The 16421-nt window shown below is 37.7% G+C and overlaps 1 protein-coding gene and 1 pseudogene across 2 annotated transcripts; one reads left to right on the top strand and one right to left on the bottom strand.

Annotated features, from left to right (window-relative positions):
- Window positions 1-167: 167 nt before the first annotated feature.
- On the bottom strand, window positions 168-16409 carry PDE318 (P-loop containing nucleoside triphosphate hydrolases superfamily protein). Of its 2 annotated transcripts, XM_089158289.1 has the most exons (14): window positions 16119-16409; window positions 15610-15719; window positions 14586-14706; window positions 14339-14403; window positions 14118-14231; window positions 13021-13095; window positions 11208-11246; window positions 11019-11090; window positions 8525-8638; window positions 6952-7023; window positions 6819-6855; window positions 3027-3139; window positions 1065-1271; window positions 170-619 (listed from the first exon to the last, which is right to left on the bottom strand). In XM_089158289.1, exons 1-14 carry the CDS (start codon window positions 16198-16200, stop codon window positions 542-544), a joined length of 1299 nt encoding a protein of 432 aa, XP_089014415.1. In that variant the 5' UTR covers window positions 16201-16409; the 3' UTR covers window positions 170-541. The 2 variants fall into 2 exon arrangements, with proteins under 2 accessions (XP_089014416.1, XP_089014415.1); XM_089158290.1 differs by lacking the exons at window positions 15610-15719; window positions 16119-16409 and having other exon boundaries at window positions 168-619; window positions 14339-14438; window positions 14586-14674.
- LOC149013215 (uncharacterized) lies at window positions 5218-5843 on the top strand (annotated as a pseudogene).
- Window positions 16410-16421: the final 12 nt, after the last annotated feature.

Genomic DNA, 16421 nt, shown 5'->3' with positions numbered 1-16421 from the left:
AAATGTTTCCACCTGCCACCAGCAGTTTTTCTTCAGAATTATGTTGAACAGGCCTCGCACTCCCCTCCCATTTCAACCTAAAACTGAATATTTGAAAGAGATTATAAAGATGGCATCAATATTTGAAAGATGCCCTCCGAGGATCCCTAAGATGGCTTCAGACATCAAATGCAAGAACAAAGGAAAAGAAGAAGAAAAAAAGATACTATACAGACATTTCTCTTCATTTCATCCTTCTGTTCTGAGAAACAATGTTGCCCAAACATCAAGTATTTTTGTTAATAAAAGGATTATGTTACTGAAATACAAAACTTGGTCAACCAACTCTCTGCACTGCCAGGAAACTGGCTAATCATAACATTTGGATGCTGTTGGCGAGGATACATGATAAAACCGGTTTGAGTGACACTGACTGGGAGGCTTTTGACTGCAGTCATCTGCGTAGACAAATCTGAAGAACTGCCAATCACTTGAACACTCTATTGTAACCACAGCTTGGTAAATTTGATAAAATTAATTGAAGTGTCGCCTTGCAAGTAGTTTAGCTTTCTTGTGCTTCTGTTTGGCTTTTGATCCTGGCTAACTGAGAAAGCAGCAGATCATGCACTCTACCCTTTAGCTGCACATCAGAAGTTCATAAACACTGGTTCAACATTATAATCCTTCATGCTTCCCATAACATTAGGTATACTAAGAAAACATTTTCTCAATGTCCTTCCCAGAATGAATGAAATGCCTAAATGCAGGAAGCTGAGGACTGCAACACTGAAGTGTTCCTCCATTGGAAATCTCATGCAACAATATTCTACCAGGTTGGAAAGTTCAGATTGTTAAGATAATAAAATTAGACCAAACTTTGGATCTAGTGGTTCCTGGTAACAATCTAATAGTGCGTTCCAACCCATTCTCTCACACCAAATGTCGTAGGTAAAGCAAAGGCAACTCCTATGTCCTATTCTAAGATCTGGTACAAAATTCATGTCTGAATATTCTTTAAATTAGGAAAGATCTCCAAATGTAAAGAATAATATAAGAAAATCCAGAAAAGTGGTCATGTAATTAACCTCATCAAGCCCCACTTCGTTCATCACTGATACACGGATTGCTCCATCAGGTCCCATCTTCCTATACTTTGTTAACTCCAGGTGGTCATGATTTTCATTTTCAGTGCTGAAGATGACAGGCGACACATGAAGCAGATCACATTTGGAGACAACATCAAGCCAAAGATGATTACTGAATCTTTCTCTGATCTCTTCGTATATGGCAAACTGCAATCAATTGTTATAACTCTATAAGCTACCCAAAAATCCAGACTGGATGACAACAAAAGGAAAGAACTTAAAAGCATTAGCACATTATACATGGGGCTTAAGCCTAAGCACCCCCAATTTGCATATGATAAATAATGGTCTTTGATCATAAATTCACATTATTAAATATTACATTTACAAGGTGATAAGAAAACCCTGAGAAATCCTATCCAAAAGACCAAGGAGAAAAATCATGTCTTAGGGTCCCACTTCAAGACAGCATACCCTTCATCACAGGTGAACTTGAAGGGATTGAGCCATGAGGTTGTGTACTTATGCTCACTTAAATTAAGGCCTCAAGTCATACCCTATAAAATTCAGGTACCAAAATATGTCTATACAATGAAGTAACCAGTTGCCCATAATTTAATCAACAGCAGCCCAATGACCATAATATAGATGGGTCTGGTCCAGGCTCAGATAAAATTATGCAGATGGCGGATGTGATCAGATTTCCAAACAGGGCATACCTAGTGCATAAGGATCTTGCTGCCGCTGGGTCTGGGAGGTCATAATGTATGCAGCTTTAACCTTACTTTTGCTGGTCGGCTGTTTCCGGACTTGAACCAGCAACCACTAGGTCAAAATGCAGCAACTTTACCACTTGCGTCAATGATGTAGATCAAGTGTAGCAGCAGGAACAAAGCCCCAAAACCAGCCTGGTGTAGTTGTGGGATTCAACTTCTATGGAGGCAGCCTACTCTGATGATGTGCCAAGTTTTTGATGGTCCAATGGAGCAGCACATATGGCAGTCGAGTCTAGACAGAAGCATGATGAACAGAGGGCACCAAGACAGGATTTCCCCAAAAAAGTTACTGTTCACACAGTGCTCTGGGCTCATACAGACAGCAGGTGTGAAGTTTAGATTCTGGATGCTGGTGGAAATTCTCTTAGACGCTGTTCTTAATTTAGTTTATAGTTCTGTTACAGTTTCTTGGTAACTTATCGTATAGTTGTCTAGGACTTTCCAATTTTGTTCCTTAGTTAAATTTTTTTTTTTGGGGGATGAATTAGTTAATGTTTATTTAGAAGGCTAGAATCTATAAAACCTTATTAGTTTCTGTTTTCAGCTTTCAGAAGGCAGGCTTTCCATTTTATGTAATTGCCAAACAAGCTACTAGTTTCTTCCTTTCCAGTAATTTCTGTCTTTTTGATTAGCTACCTGCTGCTCCCATTCACAATTCGAATGAAAAAAATGTTGTTTTTACTACCATCTTACTGTTCGAGATGCTTTCTCTACAAGAGAGTAAGGTGAGAGACCCATACTTACACCCTTTCTTTTACTTTCCAACCAATTTGGCATTAGGTGTTCTGCTGCAACCTATCATTGATCCTACTGTAGAGTGGTTCTTATTTGAACCTGTCTATTAGCCAAGGCCTGCCCCCTATGGGATTAACATTTCTCATTTACTTACATTGGATGCCTTTTGTATTTTAATTAAAAAATAAAAAAATGTTATTCTGATAGTTAATTTCTGAAACAAGTTGGTAACAAAGTAATAAATGTGACTTTTTTTTTCTTTGGGGGGGGAGGGGACAATCATTTTAGAAAGTAACAGAGTATAACTCAAAATTTTCTCATTATTGCTCAGTGTTTCCCTCGATTTCTGAATTTATGCCAACTAAGTATACTACCAGCTAGGTAATGTTTTCAACCTAAAGGGATAGGAGTTATTCATTGCTTTCCAATAATAAAGAGTTACACACGATACCTGATCAGAAGGTGAGGTCCCACATTCTCCGGACAGGTCATGGACATATAAGACTGCAGTTGGCAGATTTGAGAGGACAGCGAGTGTTAACTTCTCCAAATTATTCCTGTCCTCTACATGTTAAAGAGGCAACAACGTGAAAATATATAAAATTATGTGACTTATCCACACAAATGAAGGACCACTAGAAATTAACTGAAGAATGCAGTACAATAACTACAATAAGAAGTGTTAATTCATACAATAGAGGTAAGGGCATCAATATTTGTAGAAATTCAACTCTGCCACCAGTGAACTAACTAGAGGAAGAGATGGTTCAGAACATGTATGCTAGATGTTGATTTTGTCATTTTCAAATGGACACAGAAATAAATCCATAAATGTCTGCCATATGCATCCACCAGAGGGGGAAAAAGAGACTCATAGCATTTAGTCTTGTCCACTCGACCTTGCAGTGACACAACTAAGGCGATCTCTTATATGACACCCCCTACTGAGTTGAAGTTTAATAATGGCTGGAATACATTGGGCGTCTCTTTGACATCATTGTTCTTTTTTTATTTTTTGACATAATACTTTTTTCAAGGTGTCTTCCATTAAAAATAAATCAAAATACTAAAAAAATCATTAACAGAGTCAAGACCCATTGATGCGTTTTGACCAAAAATGATTTTTAGTCATTGTGTGCTTAATGTTAATAAGCATGTGTTCTAATGGCTAACAAGTGAGGGTAAAATAGTAATATTGAATTTCTGTTATAAAATCATTTCTCTTTCAATTAAAACAATGTCTACTTGCAGTGCAGCTGTGGGATCTGAAGACAGGTTCAGCGAGTTTTTCAGGGGCTCCAGCAAGTTATCAGGTAGAATTTCATGCAGATGAGTGAAGAATTCTAACCCTAAATTTTAAAATACTTCTACCTCAGCAGTTTTCAGTTTCTTCATGAGAACTAAGGAGGGAGTGTGGCATGGTTTTACACTAATGGCTTTGAGTTCTGTTGCAGCAAATTTTAGGGTTTGTTTAGGTGCTATGATGAACTAGTAGATACTTTCTACAGCTGTCACACTTTATTTTCTAGTGTCGAGTATTTGTTGGTTAAGTGTGCTTAATTCACAAAAGTTTGAAGCTCTGCATGGCAGAAAGTCCAGTTCTGTATCTTATTGACATTTGATTTTATCTTTTCATGTAAAGCTGTCTTCAGGTGAGTTTTGGGTTTGAGATCATGTAATATTTATTCTTCAATAATTAGTTTCTCTTTTGGCCTGTTAATTTCTTCTAAACTATTGTTCATTTGTGTAGTTCCAGAACTTTTTTGACTGGATTTGGTATTTTCAAGTATAGTGGTAAATGAACATTTTGCTTTGCTTAACTTCATGATTTCTTTAGCGGGACAGAGTACCACTTATTAACATATGTTCTTGGCAGGACAATTTGGGCTTCTCTCATGAAGGATTTGCTGCTAATTTCACCCCTTTCACTTGATCTTATCATCCAATCCCTCATGGTCTGATTTGAAATAAGAAAATAGATGGGTGAAGTGGGAATGTCTTCATCTACCACTAAAAAAACTACAGGCACTGAACCCATTTCTTTGAAAAAAGATACTTCAATGCTAAATTTCCATCATTTGGGCTCATTTCTTAAGAAAATATCACAAAATTTTGTAATATAATATAAGAAGTCAACAAATGATTTTTTATTCTACACTCTGTCATGTCTAAACATCTACAAAACAACTTGAGTTTTTTACTGGTGACTCCCTTAAGTGGGGGTGAAACTGAAGGGACCTCCCTTAAGTGCCAAATATTGATGGTGGCTCAAACTTAACTGAGTGGGTAAGATTCCGTTAATTAATTCAAAATTTGAAACCTAAATGACCTAATTACCCTTGTATGATGTGTTATGACCAAACTACCCTCCCATACCCAACCCTTAGGTGGGTGAAGGGATTAGGGAGAATCCCTTCACCCATCTTCTTCCTACACCTTACCTTGCTGAAAACCACCCACCACTGCGCTTCCCCTTGCCGGAAATCACCCACCACCGCCAGTTCAAAAACCCAAAAATCTTGAATTTCAAAACCCTATAATTCTCAATTCTCATCGCAACCCAAATTGGGATTTAAAGAGGTCTCATTAGTGGAGTCATAAATCATAACTCATAAGCAAAAGGATTGAAGAATCAAAGTGAAATGCCTCCGAAATCTGAAACCCTATCGAGATTTGCTCTTGCAAGATCAAGCGATTCAATGGATCCTTTGTTTCATCTCCTCAAGATCATTCCTTTCAGCTTCCTTTGTGTTCCTCGAATGCATCTGAAGTTTCCATCGATCTCTCTCCCCTCTGCCATGACTGTCTATGCTCTCATTCTATTGAACTACTTCATGGTTGTTTCAGGCATCATTTAAGTCGTCAACGTTGAACCTCCAGGTATTCGCAATACCCAGGTTATATAGACTGGCACTGTCCGACCTCTTGTGTTTCTTCAAGGTCGTGTCAATGGTCAATACATCATTGAAAGTCTTTCTTTGAGTTTCATGTTTGCTCTTGGTGGAATCGGCATTGTTCTCCTGGATCTTGCTCTCGATCATAATCGTGCTAAGGTCGTAAAGTCTCCTTTGCTTCTGCTGGGATCTCATTGATTACCATAGCTTACATCATGAGTATGCTTTCACTGCTATTGAGAGAGAAGGGATACACCCAGGTTTTGAAACTCAAAGTTTTTAGGGTTTTTGAATCCACGGCGGTGGGTAATTTCCCGCAGGGGGGAAGGTGGGGGCAGTGGTGGTTTCTGGCGGTGGTGGGTGGCTTCTGGTAAGGTAAGGTGTACGAAGAAGATTCCCCCTTCACCCACCTAAAGCTTGGGTATGGCCGTATGGGAGGATAGTTTTGTGATAACACATCATAGGGTAGTTTGGTCATTTAGGTTTCAAATTTTGAATTAGTTAACAGAATCTTACTGACTCTGTTAAGTGTGAGCCACTAGTAATATTTGGCACTTAAGGGTGCCTTCAGTTTCACCCTGACTTAAGGGAGCCACCAGTAAAAAACTCAAACAATTTTTATTACTGGTTTTTAGAAAAGATACCAAAAAGAGCCTAATATGTTGCAGTTTTCAAATGTCTTGCTCGAAGTGAGATTGTTTGACATATCACCAGGTGTATCAGGTCACAGTGCTATAGATTTTACAACACTGTTCGATTTTTGTTCATTTTAAGAAATTCTCCAGCAACAACATATAGAAAATATTTTCACTTACCATGATCTGGCAGACCTTGAATGAGTCCTGAAACAAATTTCTCCAAATGGTCTTTTGTTTACACTATGTTATGTCAAAACAGCTAGCAAACAATTTTTATTACTGGTTATTAAAAATGTTACCAAAAAGAGCCTAAAGTGTCACTGTTTCTAATGACTCTTGCCTGAAGTGAGATTCTTTGACATATCACCAGGTCTATCAGGTCACAGTACTACAGATTTTACGAGGCTGTTCGAATTGTGTTCATTTTAAGAAATTCTCCATCATCAACATACAGAAAAGATTTCCACTTAGCACATGACCTACCAAACCTGTAAATGAGTCCTGAAAGTTTATTTCACCATTCTGCCTGAGGATTGTAAACTCTCCAACCAAGGAATATGTTAAGACAAAAAGTGTCTTTTTTATAGCCATGGAGAAAATGCAATAAGGTTGCACTTCATTCAAGAGATAAAAAGCGCAGGAAGACCAAAAAGACACTCATAATCCATACCTAAAAGAAAAACCAATTAAATACATTTGTTTGTGCCTTACCATCACATCTCTTCAGAATACCAGGAGTGTCAGTCACCTGCAGTCAAGTACATGTTTCTTAAATGTAATTGAACTTCCAAAAGGAAAGGGGAAAGTGATACACTGTATATTTTCTTAAGTTTTAGAAGTGAACCTGAAAATGATGATAGTTTACAACTATGTGACCCATCAGAATTCCTCTAGTAGTGAAAGGGTAGTGGCAGACCTGTTACATTGAAGCAAATTGTAACCATTAGGGGCTAAACGAAAAACATGTGGGCCTTGGTGCATTGTTAAGTTTGCTCGCTTGGGACCAAGTGGTCACCAGATTTGAGTCTGGAAACAGCCTCTCTGTGAAAACAGGGGTAACATTGCGTCTATTATGACCCTCTCCAGGCCGGGTCTCCTTTCTTCTATGTTATTCCAGTTCATTCTTTCTTAAGAAATCTCAAATATTTGCACAAACATGACATCTACCTCATGAAATGCCAAAACTGCCAGGAGCAAGGCATCTATATAGAAAAATCATCCAGTCAACTGAATACCGTTGGTTCATTAAATTTTCTATGTTTTGGGTGGTGAATCTTTAGTAGTATCAAGTATGTGGCCAGGTCTCTTTCCTCTGTGTATTCCTGTTCTTTCTTTCTTAAGAAATCCCACACTTACAAAACATGGCATCTACCTCATGAAATGCCAAAAACTGGAGGGAGAAAGGCACCTATATAGAACTCAACTCATCCAGTCAACCAAATACGTTGATTTAATAGATTTGCTATACTTTTAGTTCCCCCCCCCCACCCTTCTGATGAATGTCAAGTTTAAAGAAGGTTTACATCTTCACTGCTGAGATCAACTCTTCAAGAGTTAATTCCCAATTGGTTGACACATGAGCATCAAACTTAATTTTGCCGAGGTCCAGGAGTCCATGGATTCAACAAGTTGAGCACTTGAACTTCACTAGCATTTCCTATTTTTGATACAGAAAATTGTCTTACCGTCTATAGATCACTCAAGATTACGTCATTGTCTGATAAGCCCCTAATAGCTCGAGTGTATAGGCGCAAGAAGAGAGGGAGTAACACAGGATCATCAGCTGCTACAGGGGATCAACCCAGCTGAAGACTTAGGGGACAAACTCAGTTGGGACAAGTGGCACAAAGAGATTGGGCAACAAACTTAACTTGGGCATATGACAGGGGACAAAGAATGTGGTCCTGGTGGCAAGAAACTACTACAGAAGGTACAGCAATTAGTTAGAGGGGTTCTTGGTTCTTGGTTATGTAAGGGTTTAGGAGGAGAAGGGGGGTTTTACATGAAGTCTGTAGTTAAGCAAGGAGGCCTTGCTGGGGGAGAACTCAGTTTTAAGGACTGCAATTACTCCTGGTGTAGTCAAGTTTTGAGTTAATGTTAGTAGTTCAGCAACTCTGTTAGTCTGATAATCATTCCCTATATTCTGTAACTAGTCAGTAGCATATTAAATGAAGTAAATGCATGGATGGCTATCAATTCCTTGCTGTACTGTCTGTATAAGCCGTGAGTAAAGAGGGTGAGTTATTGTAGAGGGATAAAGGTTCTTATCATTGTCATAGTATTAAATTTTTACAAGAAAATCCAAAGACTTGTCAATTCACACTAGAATGCATTCTTTCTCAGGTTCAGCAACGTTAAACCTTTAGAGAAAAACAATGTAAATAAAAACACAGAAGATAACTAGAAATTGCATATACCTCAGGCTTTCCAGTTGAGAGAATACGGACTAGAGATGATTTACCCACATTAGGAGCTCCAACAAGACACAGGGTTGGTGTTTCCAGATCAACTACAGGCATTGCTCGCAATGTCTGCAAACATTGAGCACATAGTTGGTTAGCATTGTGCATAGGTCATTGCTCACATCTGAGACGCTAAACAAACCTTACTAGGGAAAACACTGCAAATGATGCCTTAATTAGTGAATGATGGGGCAATTGTGGTGGCCACTGAAATCAGTGAGCAATGAAACAAGCACTGAGAAAAGATAAAGATAGTGTGACTCCCAATTTGATTTCTCTGAGTCATATGACTGAAACCACCAAGATCTACTTTTGCCATAGGCTCCTTAAAGTTCCTCAATCAAAAGAGAGATGAAGTTGGAATTAAGTCTCAGTGCTTAAACCAGGTAAGAGGGATGTATTCAGCATATGCCCTGTGACTGTGCTTCTGTGTTTTGTTAAGGAGCATAAAATTATGAAGTTCCATATTACTATACAAAGAATCTCAGCCAAGTTTTGTTGTACTCAGTGAACTAAATTCCTTTCAACTTGGGCATCGGTGTCAAGCTAGTTCAATTGCTCAGACAGACATTTTTTAATCCTTCGTCAGGATGTTAAACCCAAGGTTAGGAGAAACCCTAGAAACCAGAGGACCTACAAAGTGGGCTACTAGACTCTTAGAATTAAACACCTATTCTTGACAGATAGTAAAGAAAGGAATTTGCAGCACTTGAAATCTGATTAATCATGCATGTAAGACAGCTAAAGTAGAGAAATAAACACAATAAGTCCTACTGGTAAGCACAATGCACAACTAAACAAGAATCAATAGGGAAACAAGGGGATGGGGATCTTGGCACCATAACACTAAATTGAATGCAAGGGTATTAAGAAACTTAAAGAAAATAGAGCTGTCCTAATCAATATCAGATTTCTAACAAGGAATTCAACAATTAACAATGTAAAGGGAGTCTAAGGAAGTTTTTGTTTTAAACAAAACTACTGCCAAAGAATAAATGAGAAATATTTAGAGAGAGATAATGTTACCTGCTGATCCTGGCTGCAAAACAGGGGTTAGAAAGCATTTAGGAAAAGAAATAAGAGAAAGAAAAAATATTTTGAAGTAGTGGTGAATCCTAGGAAAAGAGAAAAAAATATTTTGAAGTAATGGTGTATCCTAGGAAGGAGAGTAGGGTTAGAATGGAGAACCACAGCAAGACTGTAGTACTAAAGGTGATAAAAGAGAGGGAGAGAAAGAAAAGAAATAAAAAGAAGGGAAGGGAGACTGCCGTAGGGTAGGGAAATAAAAGGAAATAAGGGAAAGAGGGAAGAAAGAAAAAGAAGAAAAAAAAACTGAACCGTGGGGTTTGGGGAAGAAGAAGAAGATTCCAAGGAAAGAAACTAGGTCTTTTTCGAGAAAAAAAGAGAGTAGATCTTTGTAGAGGAGAGCAAGGGGAATTTTTCTGGTGGGAAACAAGGGTGAAAGGAGGAAAGAGAGGTTACCTGGAGAGAGAGAGAGAGAAGTGTTGGTTCCGCCAGGAGAGAGAGAGAGCAGCGTGAGCTTCTTTTCTAATTCTTTTCTTCATTTATTGATTCATTGCCAAAAACGAATTACATACAAGGTTTAAATAAAAAAATTGATCACTCACAACCCTACATGTTTAATTCCCAAAATAACCCCAACTTAAGTTGTAAATATAACCCAAACTCAAAATAATTCAAAATTGGGCCAAAATAAATTCTAGGCCCAGCCCATAAAGACTCAAACATGAAATTAAAATATTTCAATAGTAAACTACTACCCAACCCACTAAGACTAAGGAAAATAACATGACAAACTGCCTATGAGCAGTGTTTCTCATCAAACCATAGGATCCTAGCAATCCGATAACCTCCGAACTCATCATCCATCCACATAGATGCTGCCGTGGGATGATCTCTATGTTGGCATCGCCGGTAAACTCGAAACTGCTCACTGATGTCCTCATCATTACTATACAGAGAATCTCAGCCAAGTTTTGTTGTACTCAATGAACTAAATTCCTTTCAACTTGGGCATCGGTGTCAAGCCAGTTCAATTGCTCAGACAGACATTTTTTAATCCTTCGTCAGCATGTTAAACCCAAGGTTAGGAGGAAAAGGAAAGGGCCATGGAGGCTAGACAACATATGCATTGTTTATTAGCTGTAAAGACATCACCTAGGTAGTTAACAGTCCAAGACCATTACATTGCCTTGTGTCACCTAGTAGTAGTCATCTTGACCACTACAAGCTTTACAATAATAAAAATGAAAAGATCCATACAAGTATAATAACTGAAGAAGAGGCAATCAAACTGCCTAGTTATGGTGTATATGAAGACAAAGAGAATCATCACCCACAGGAAAACATTTTGGTTGAAGCCATCATAGTGGTCCATTTCTACTATCACACCAAACAATTCAAATTGCAAAAATGGTGTAGAGTGTACCTTAGCAACTTTTAACAAATCATCCACAGCATTTCCTTCAAGTTTAAAAATGTCTTCCAGCTTTTTCATTCCCTATAGATAAAACCACTCAGACAGCTGAGACCTCAGGATAAGTAAGAGTTTTACATTACCAGAATAAAGTAAAGAGGCATAAGATGCCTTTCTATACATAAGCGGTTAAGAACCAACCTCACCCAATCGTTCCTCGGCTTCATTTTTTGACAGAGACTGCAAAAAATAATATGGCCAAATTTCCCTTAATAGAATGCTTGAAATAACAAAATTAAGCAATATGATACACCCTCAAGCATGCAATCAGTGGACGGCAAAAGATGTAAATACTAAAAAAGGCATATCAAACCAGTAAAATTTTCCTGACAGCAACAATCTTATTATCCAGCACACATTTAAGATGATGGAAGTTTCTGAAAATTTGAGTGATTCTTTTTTTTTTTTTTTTTTGGGGGGGGGGGGAGCAAAAAAACAGCATTGAAATCCTCTAAATATTAAGAGCATGTTTTTCCTTTTCCTGTTTTGTAGAACAACCTTGTTGTGTTTTAATCTATAATTCTTTCCTTGCAAACATGTTTAGGTACAAAGACTCAGAGAAGCCCAAATCACTATTGTGCAATGAAAAGAAACATTAAAGTGCATAAATTCTGAAGGGCACAATGGAAAACTAACTATATAAATCAAATATCTCGAGATCCTTCCAGCTGGAGAACAACCTGGTGATGCAGAATTGAAGACATATTTACGAAAGAAGAAGCCCATTGGGTTAAGGCCATCAAAGGCCTAAAGTTGTCACCTGAATCAGCCCATGACTTTCATGGGGTAGGGCTGTTTTAGTGGGTTAAAGTTAGCCCACATATGTTGAACTTCATAGTCTAGACCTAAGCCTAAGTCTAGTTTTTAGAAAGTCAATAAAAGGGGCTTTAGTTTGAAAATAAGAGAACTCATTGTCAAAGGAGTTCTCCTTTGTCAAGAGTTAGGTAGTAGTTGAGTCATTAATAGGTAGGTGGTGTTAGCTAGTGGTTGGATGTTGCTATTAATGTTTATGTCTCTTTAGAATGCTATATAAAGAGACTTATGTAAGTGGTGAAAACACAACTTATGAATTGAAATCAAATTGCTTGCTAGCATTCCTCCTCTTTGGAGAACCCTTGTGTTTGATCAAGGTAGGTTGGTGTTCGATCCAATAGATCCACCTTGCGGTGTGAAGCCCGGGTGTTATTTTGTTGTCCTTATTGTTCTCTTATTTCTCTTATATTGTTCCATCCATTCTTCTTTATAGCATACTGCTGTTTTGAAGACCTAGTTAGTCCTTGTTCTACCACTTCAGTTTTCAGCCTTCCATTACATCTGGATTTTATCTATCTTAAGTCTATCAAATCTGAAGATTGATTCCCTGTGAAAGGTCCTATTTGGCTACTGTTTTGATCATTCAAATACAGTACTACATTACCTGGTGGAAGCCCAGCTTCCAATGACCCCAGTACAGGTGTATGGGACTTCTGTGCAAAGTGGCCTTCCTTAGAACAAAACTCAGGTCTACATGCTTGTAGCCTAAGTTTTTATCATGGCACCAGGCAGCTGTCCATATTTGTTAATCATATCTAATATCAAATAATGCAAGTAATTTAAGCCAAATAATTAGGTTCCAACGATGAATTCTATCATCACAAGGTGAAAGATACATATTCATGCAAACACCCACCATGAGTTTGGCCACACAAAAAAAATACACATCATGAGAATCTCTCCAGGGACACTAGAATTCACATAAATATACAATAGGAGAGTGGTCAATGCATTATAGTATTCACTAAACCCGGCCCCTCTGATAAGGGTTAGAGGGAGATAGAGAGAACTCCAAGGGTAGTTTGTCACACTTCCCAAAGCCAAAATAATGCATAAAAAAGGTAGTGATTAAGAATTCTACAAATCAAGTAGTATGGGAACCATATAAATGTATTCATTTTAGAGATGACAAAAAAGCAACCTTGGCACAAAGAGACGCATGTTCCTTCCCAACAGACTGCACCTTTTTCCTAAGAGTGTCTACCCTTGACAATACCTGCCAGCAGAGTCAAAAGAATTACTAATAACGATTATACCAGTATACCACAATCTTTAGTCTAGTAATGGACAAACTGAATAGGTCTATGATAATGTAAATCAGAAAGCACATTTTCCTTTGCTAATCTAATTAATGCAGATCAATTTGATGAAAGTTAATCCGCTGGTAGTGAGGTTTCAATGGTGTCGCAAAAATGAAAATTGGTGGGGGAAGAGAAAGAAGTAAGGAGAAAGGGGATAGGTGAGAGACGAAACCCCAAATCAGAGGGAAGAGAGGGGAGATGAAGAATAATTTCTTCCAAATAACTAATTCAATTCATCATCAAATTGTAGGTGGCTCAAATAGCTTTACATATATGATCAAATCTTGTCTGAAAAAAAGGTATATATCCAAATGAAAATATTAACTCAAAAATCTACCCATGAGCATGCCATTTTGGAGAATCTGAGACTAACTAACTAGGGAAATAATAAGCTAAAGAAACGATAAAGAAAACTTCATACCTTGTGCAAACTATGGATGGGTATGCTAAATAGTCCCAACGATTGAAATAAGTACCCCATAAAAAATTCAATTCTGACTGGACTTTCCCTAATCTGCTACACTACTGAATACAAAATAGGAAGAATGAAATCCTAAATCTACCCATGAGTAGATTAAATAACGTTGGGTAATTGAACCTGTTCATCCAATCAATAGAACTATATGTCGAAACAGAAAAGTTCAAACATAGATCAGAGTCTAAGCCACACCATATCAAACCAGTCCTGCATTACTAATATGAATACATCATTAAATAGTGGGGGATGTCCCCGTTATGTTATTACAATCGGAGAAACTTAAACTTGAATACACCATCATGAAGCATTTAAAGAATTCTATGTGCAGCATCCTTAAACCTTCAGAAGAGTGGGAAGGAAACCCACCACAACCCCCAACCCTCCTTACATTAATCCTACTGCAAAAAGTCCCAGCGACCCAATACTTTGTTATGCTTAGACGGAAGATAAGTAAGCTACCTTTTCATAATTTCCATCTCCCAGAGTAAACTCGATAAGAGATCGTTCATAAGGGTGCAGATACTTTCTATTTGGGAACGAGTCCAGATAAGTTCTCAGTGGAACAGCCAATTCCTGATATCCAAAACAGGGCAAACTTCAGGTGCCAATTTCACAAGGTTTTGTTGGCATAATAACTTCTAAGTGCAAAAGTAGTTCATAGGATATAGGGCAGAACTTACTTTCATCAGTGCATCAAGTTGTTTAGCACCTCTGTTTCTCTCTCGCTTTGCAGCATTTGCAATGCCTACGGACACGCAAAATAAATATCATGTCTTGCACCTGGTTACATAAACCAAGCTCTGAGCTAATTGACCTATATAAAATAATAGAGGCTATAATCCAGAAAAAAAAAGGGGGAAAGAAAGTAAATTTCCAAATATTAATTATGCCAATACTCTAATATAACAAAAATTGACTGATCAATACCCTTTGTTGGAGTGACCCTCCTTGCTTTCCTCAGTGCTGAATAAAGAATATCAATTGATGGCATCACCATTGGCAGTTTTTGAAATGCACCTATAGCCTCCAGTTTTGGCAAGTTTCTTTTCTACAAGTTGAAATTGGTAAGCAATTGAGATTTCATCTCAGCCGATAGTACAATCAATATTTAGGGAAAAGCCTTGTTGTGGATCAAACGCTAGTGCAGAATCAGGAACTATAATCATTAATCATATATAACACCAAAAAGATATCTATATTACGACATAAAATTAGATTAAGAAAATAAGTCAATTAATTATGAATAAACTTCTTAATAAATTTTTGCTGTAAATAAATCCATATTAAATAGATAAATTTCCCAAACCAAATAAAAAAATATATAAAATATGCCAAAGAAGTGGTCAAATGAAATTCTGGCAACCTCCAAGTGGCAAAGGCAGAAAGGGTCCTTAGTAGCAGAAGAATGTCTGTGGTTCAAATTAAAATAAAAAAGGTTTGATAGGCACATGAATTCAACAGTTTCAAAGGCAACCAAACTGCCATGTTGCAACTATAACTGTAGGAAGTTATGAATTGTCCAATTAAATACATGAACAGATGTTACAGTGTATGTATAGGATACAACAGAAACCAAATATCACGTATATGATCTTCTAGAGATAAGTGACAGCTCTATATGAACTAGGCTACTATAAATGCCTGTGTCGAAGCCCTATCTTAAACAATAACCATTAGCATGAGAGTTGTGGTGGAGGAAAATGGCACCCATAAATGATAAGACCCAGCAAGACAGACTACATTCAACCCGTCTTTGAGAAATTGAGGCCTTATTAATTAAACTCAGCACTTAGCTGCAAATTTATCTACTTATATCAATGCCATAGAATCCTCATCATGGGTAGCAATTGTAGTATAAATTTTGCTTGTTTATAGGCGCTAACCTATAATAACAGTAAACCTGTTCAAATGTGATCAGAAATTATTGAAAATAATGGTTGTAGGAAAATACCTCTGTTGGAAAACTCTTTTCGGCTTGGGTGACGGGCACATAACTTCCTTTAGTAATTTCGCATGTGATGGTCTGCATTTTCCTAACAGATGACAGGGTAGCCAAGCTTTCTGCTCCAGCCAACAACACGATTAGGCATTTTCCAACAAATTTTACAATGAGAAGGGAGCATAACCCTGTAGTTTTCTATTTGTGCGTGAGTGAAAAATTACAATTTATAGCGATGGAACTAGACTTCTGCAAAACTGAAGTGGCAAGGAGCAGAAAACAGGAAATCCGCGATAATCAAATAACCAAATGCCCAGAAGTCCAAAAGACCAGGGGAATAATTCTAGGAAAATTAAGAAATTAAGAAAAAAGAAGAACTACTGAAAAAGCAATTACTGAAACCATAGAAATTGAAAGTTTTGTGGTTTGGTAATACACAGACGAGATTTTCAGCTCAGAATACAGTATGACTAAAGCATAGTAGTTAAATAAAACAGTGAGTAATGAATTGGAAAAAAAACCTTGGGAAAGCCTGGAGCTTCTAAGAAATTGTTGTGTCGAAGGACTTCGCCATACATGTAAGATATTCGACGCCCCGCTCATCGTTGCTATCTTTCTCTGTGTTTTTGTTGGTCTTTTCTCCGATTATTTTCGACCAAATAGATTAATCCGCCGCCAGATTTCAACGGGTATCAAAACTCAAAATCAGAAATGTACATGGATTAGCCGCAGTGATGCAAGTTTCAGGGTCGGAACCTGCCCTTAACGCACCAAGAGCTCGAATAGGACTTGAAGTCAACAATCTTGGCCCAGGTGCAGATCAG

This window comes from Hakea prostrata, chromosome 6 (assembly GCF_041222555.1).
Source record: "Hakea prostrata isolate BN-2017 chromosome 6, UWA_Hpros_2, whole genome shotgun sequence".
NCBI lineage: Eukaryota > Viridiplantae > Streptophyta > Magnoliopsida > Proteales > Proteaceae > Hakea > Hakea prostrata.
This window is presented reverse-complemented; position numbering and strand designations above follow the sequence as displayed.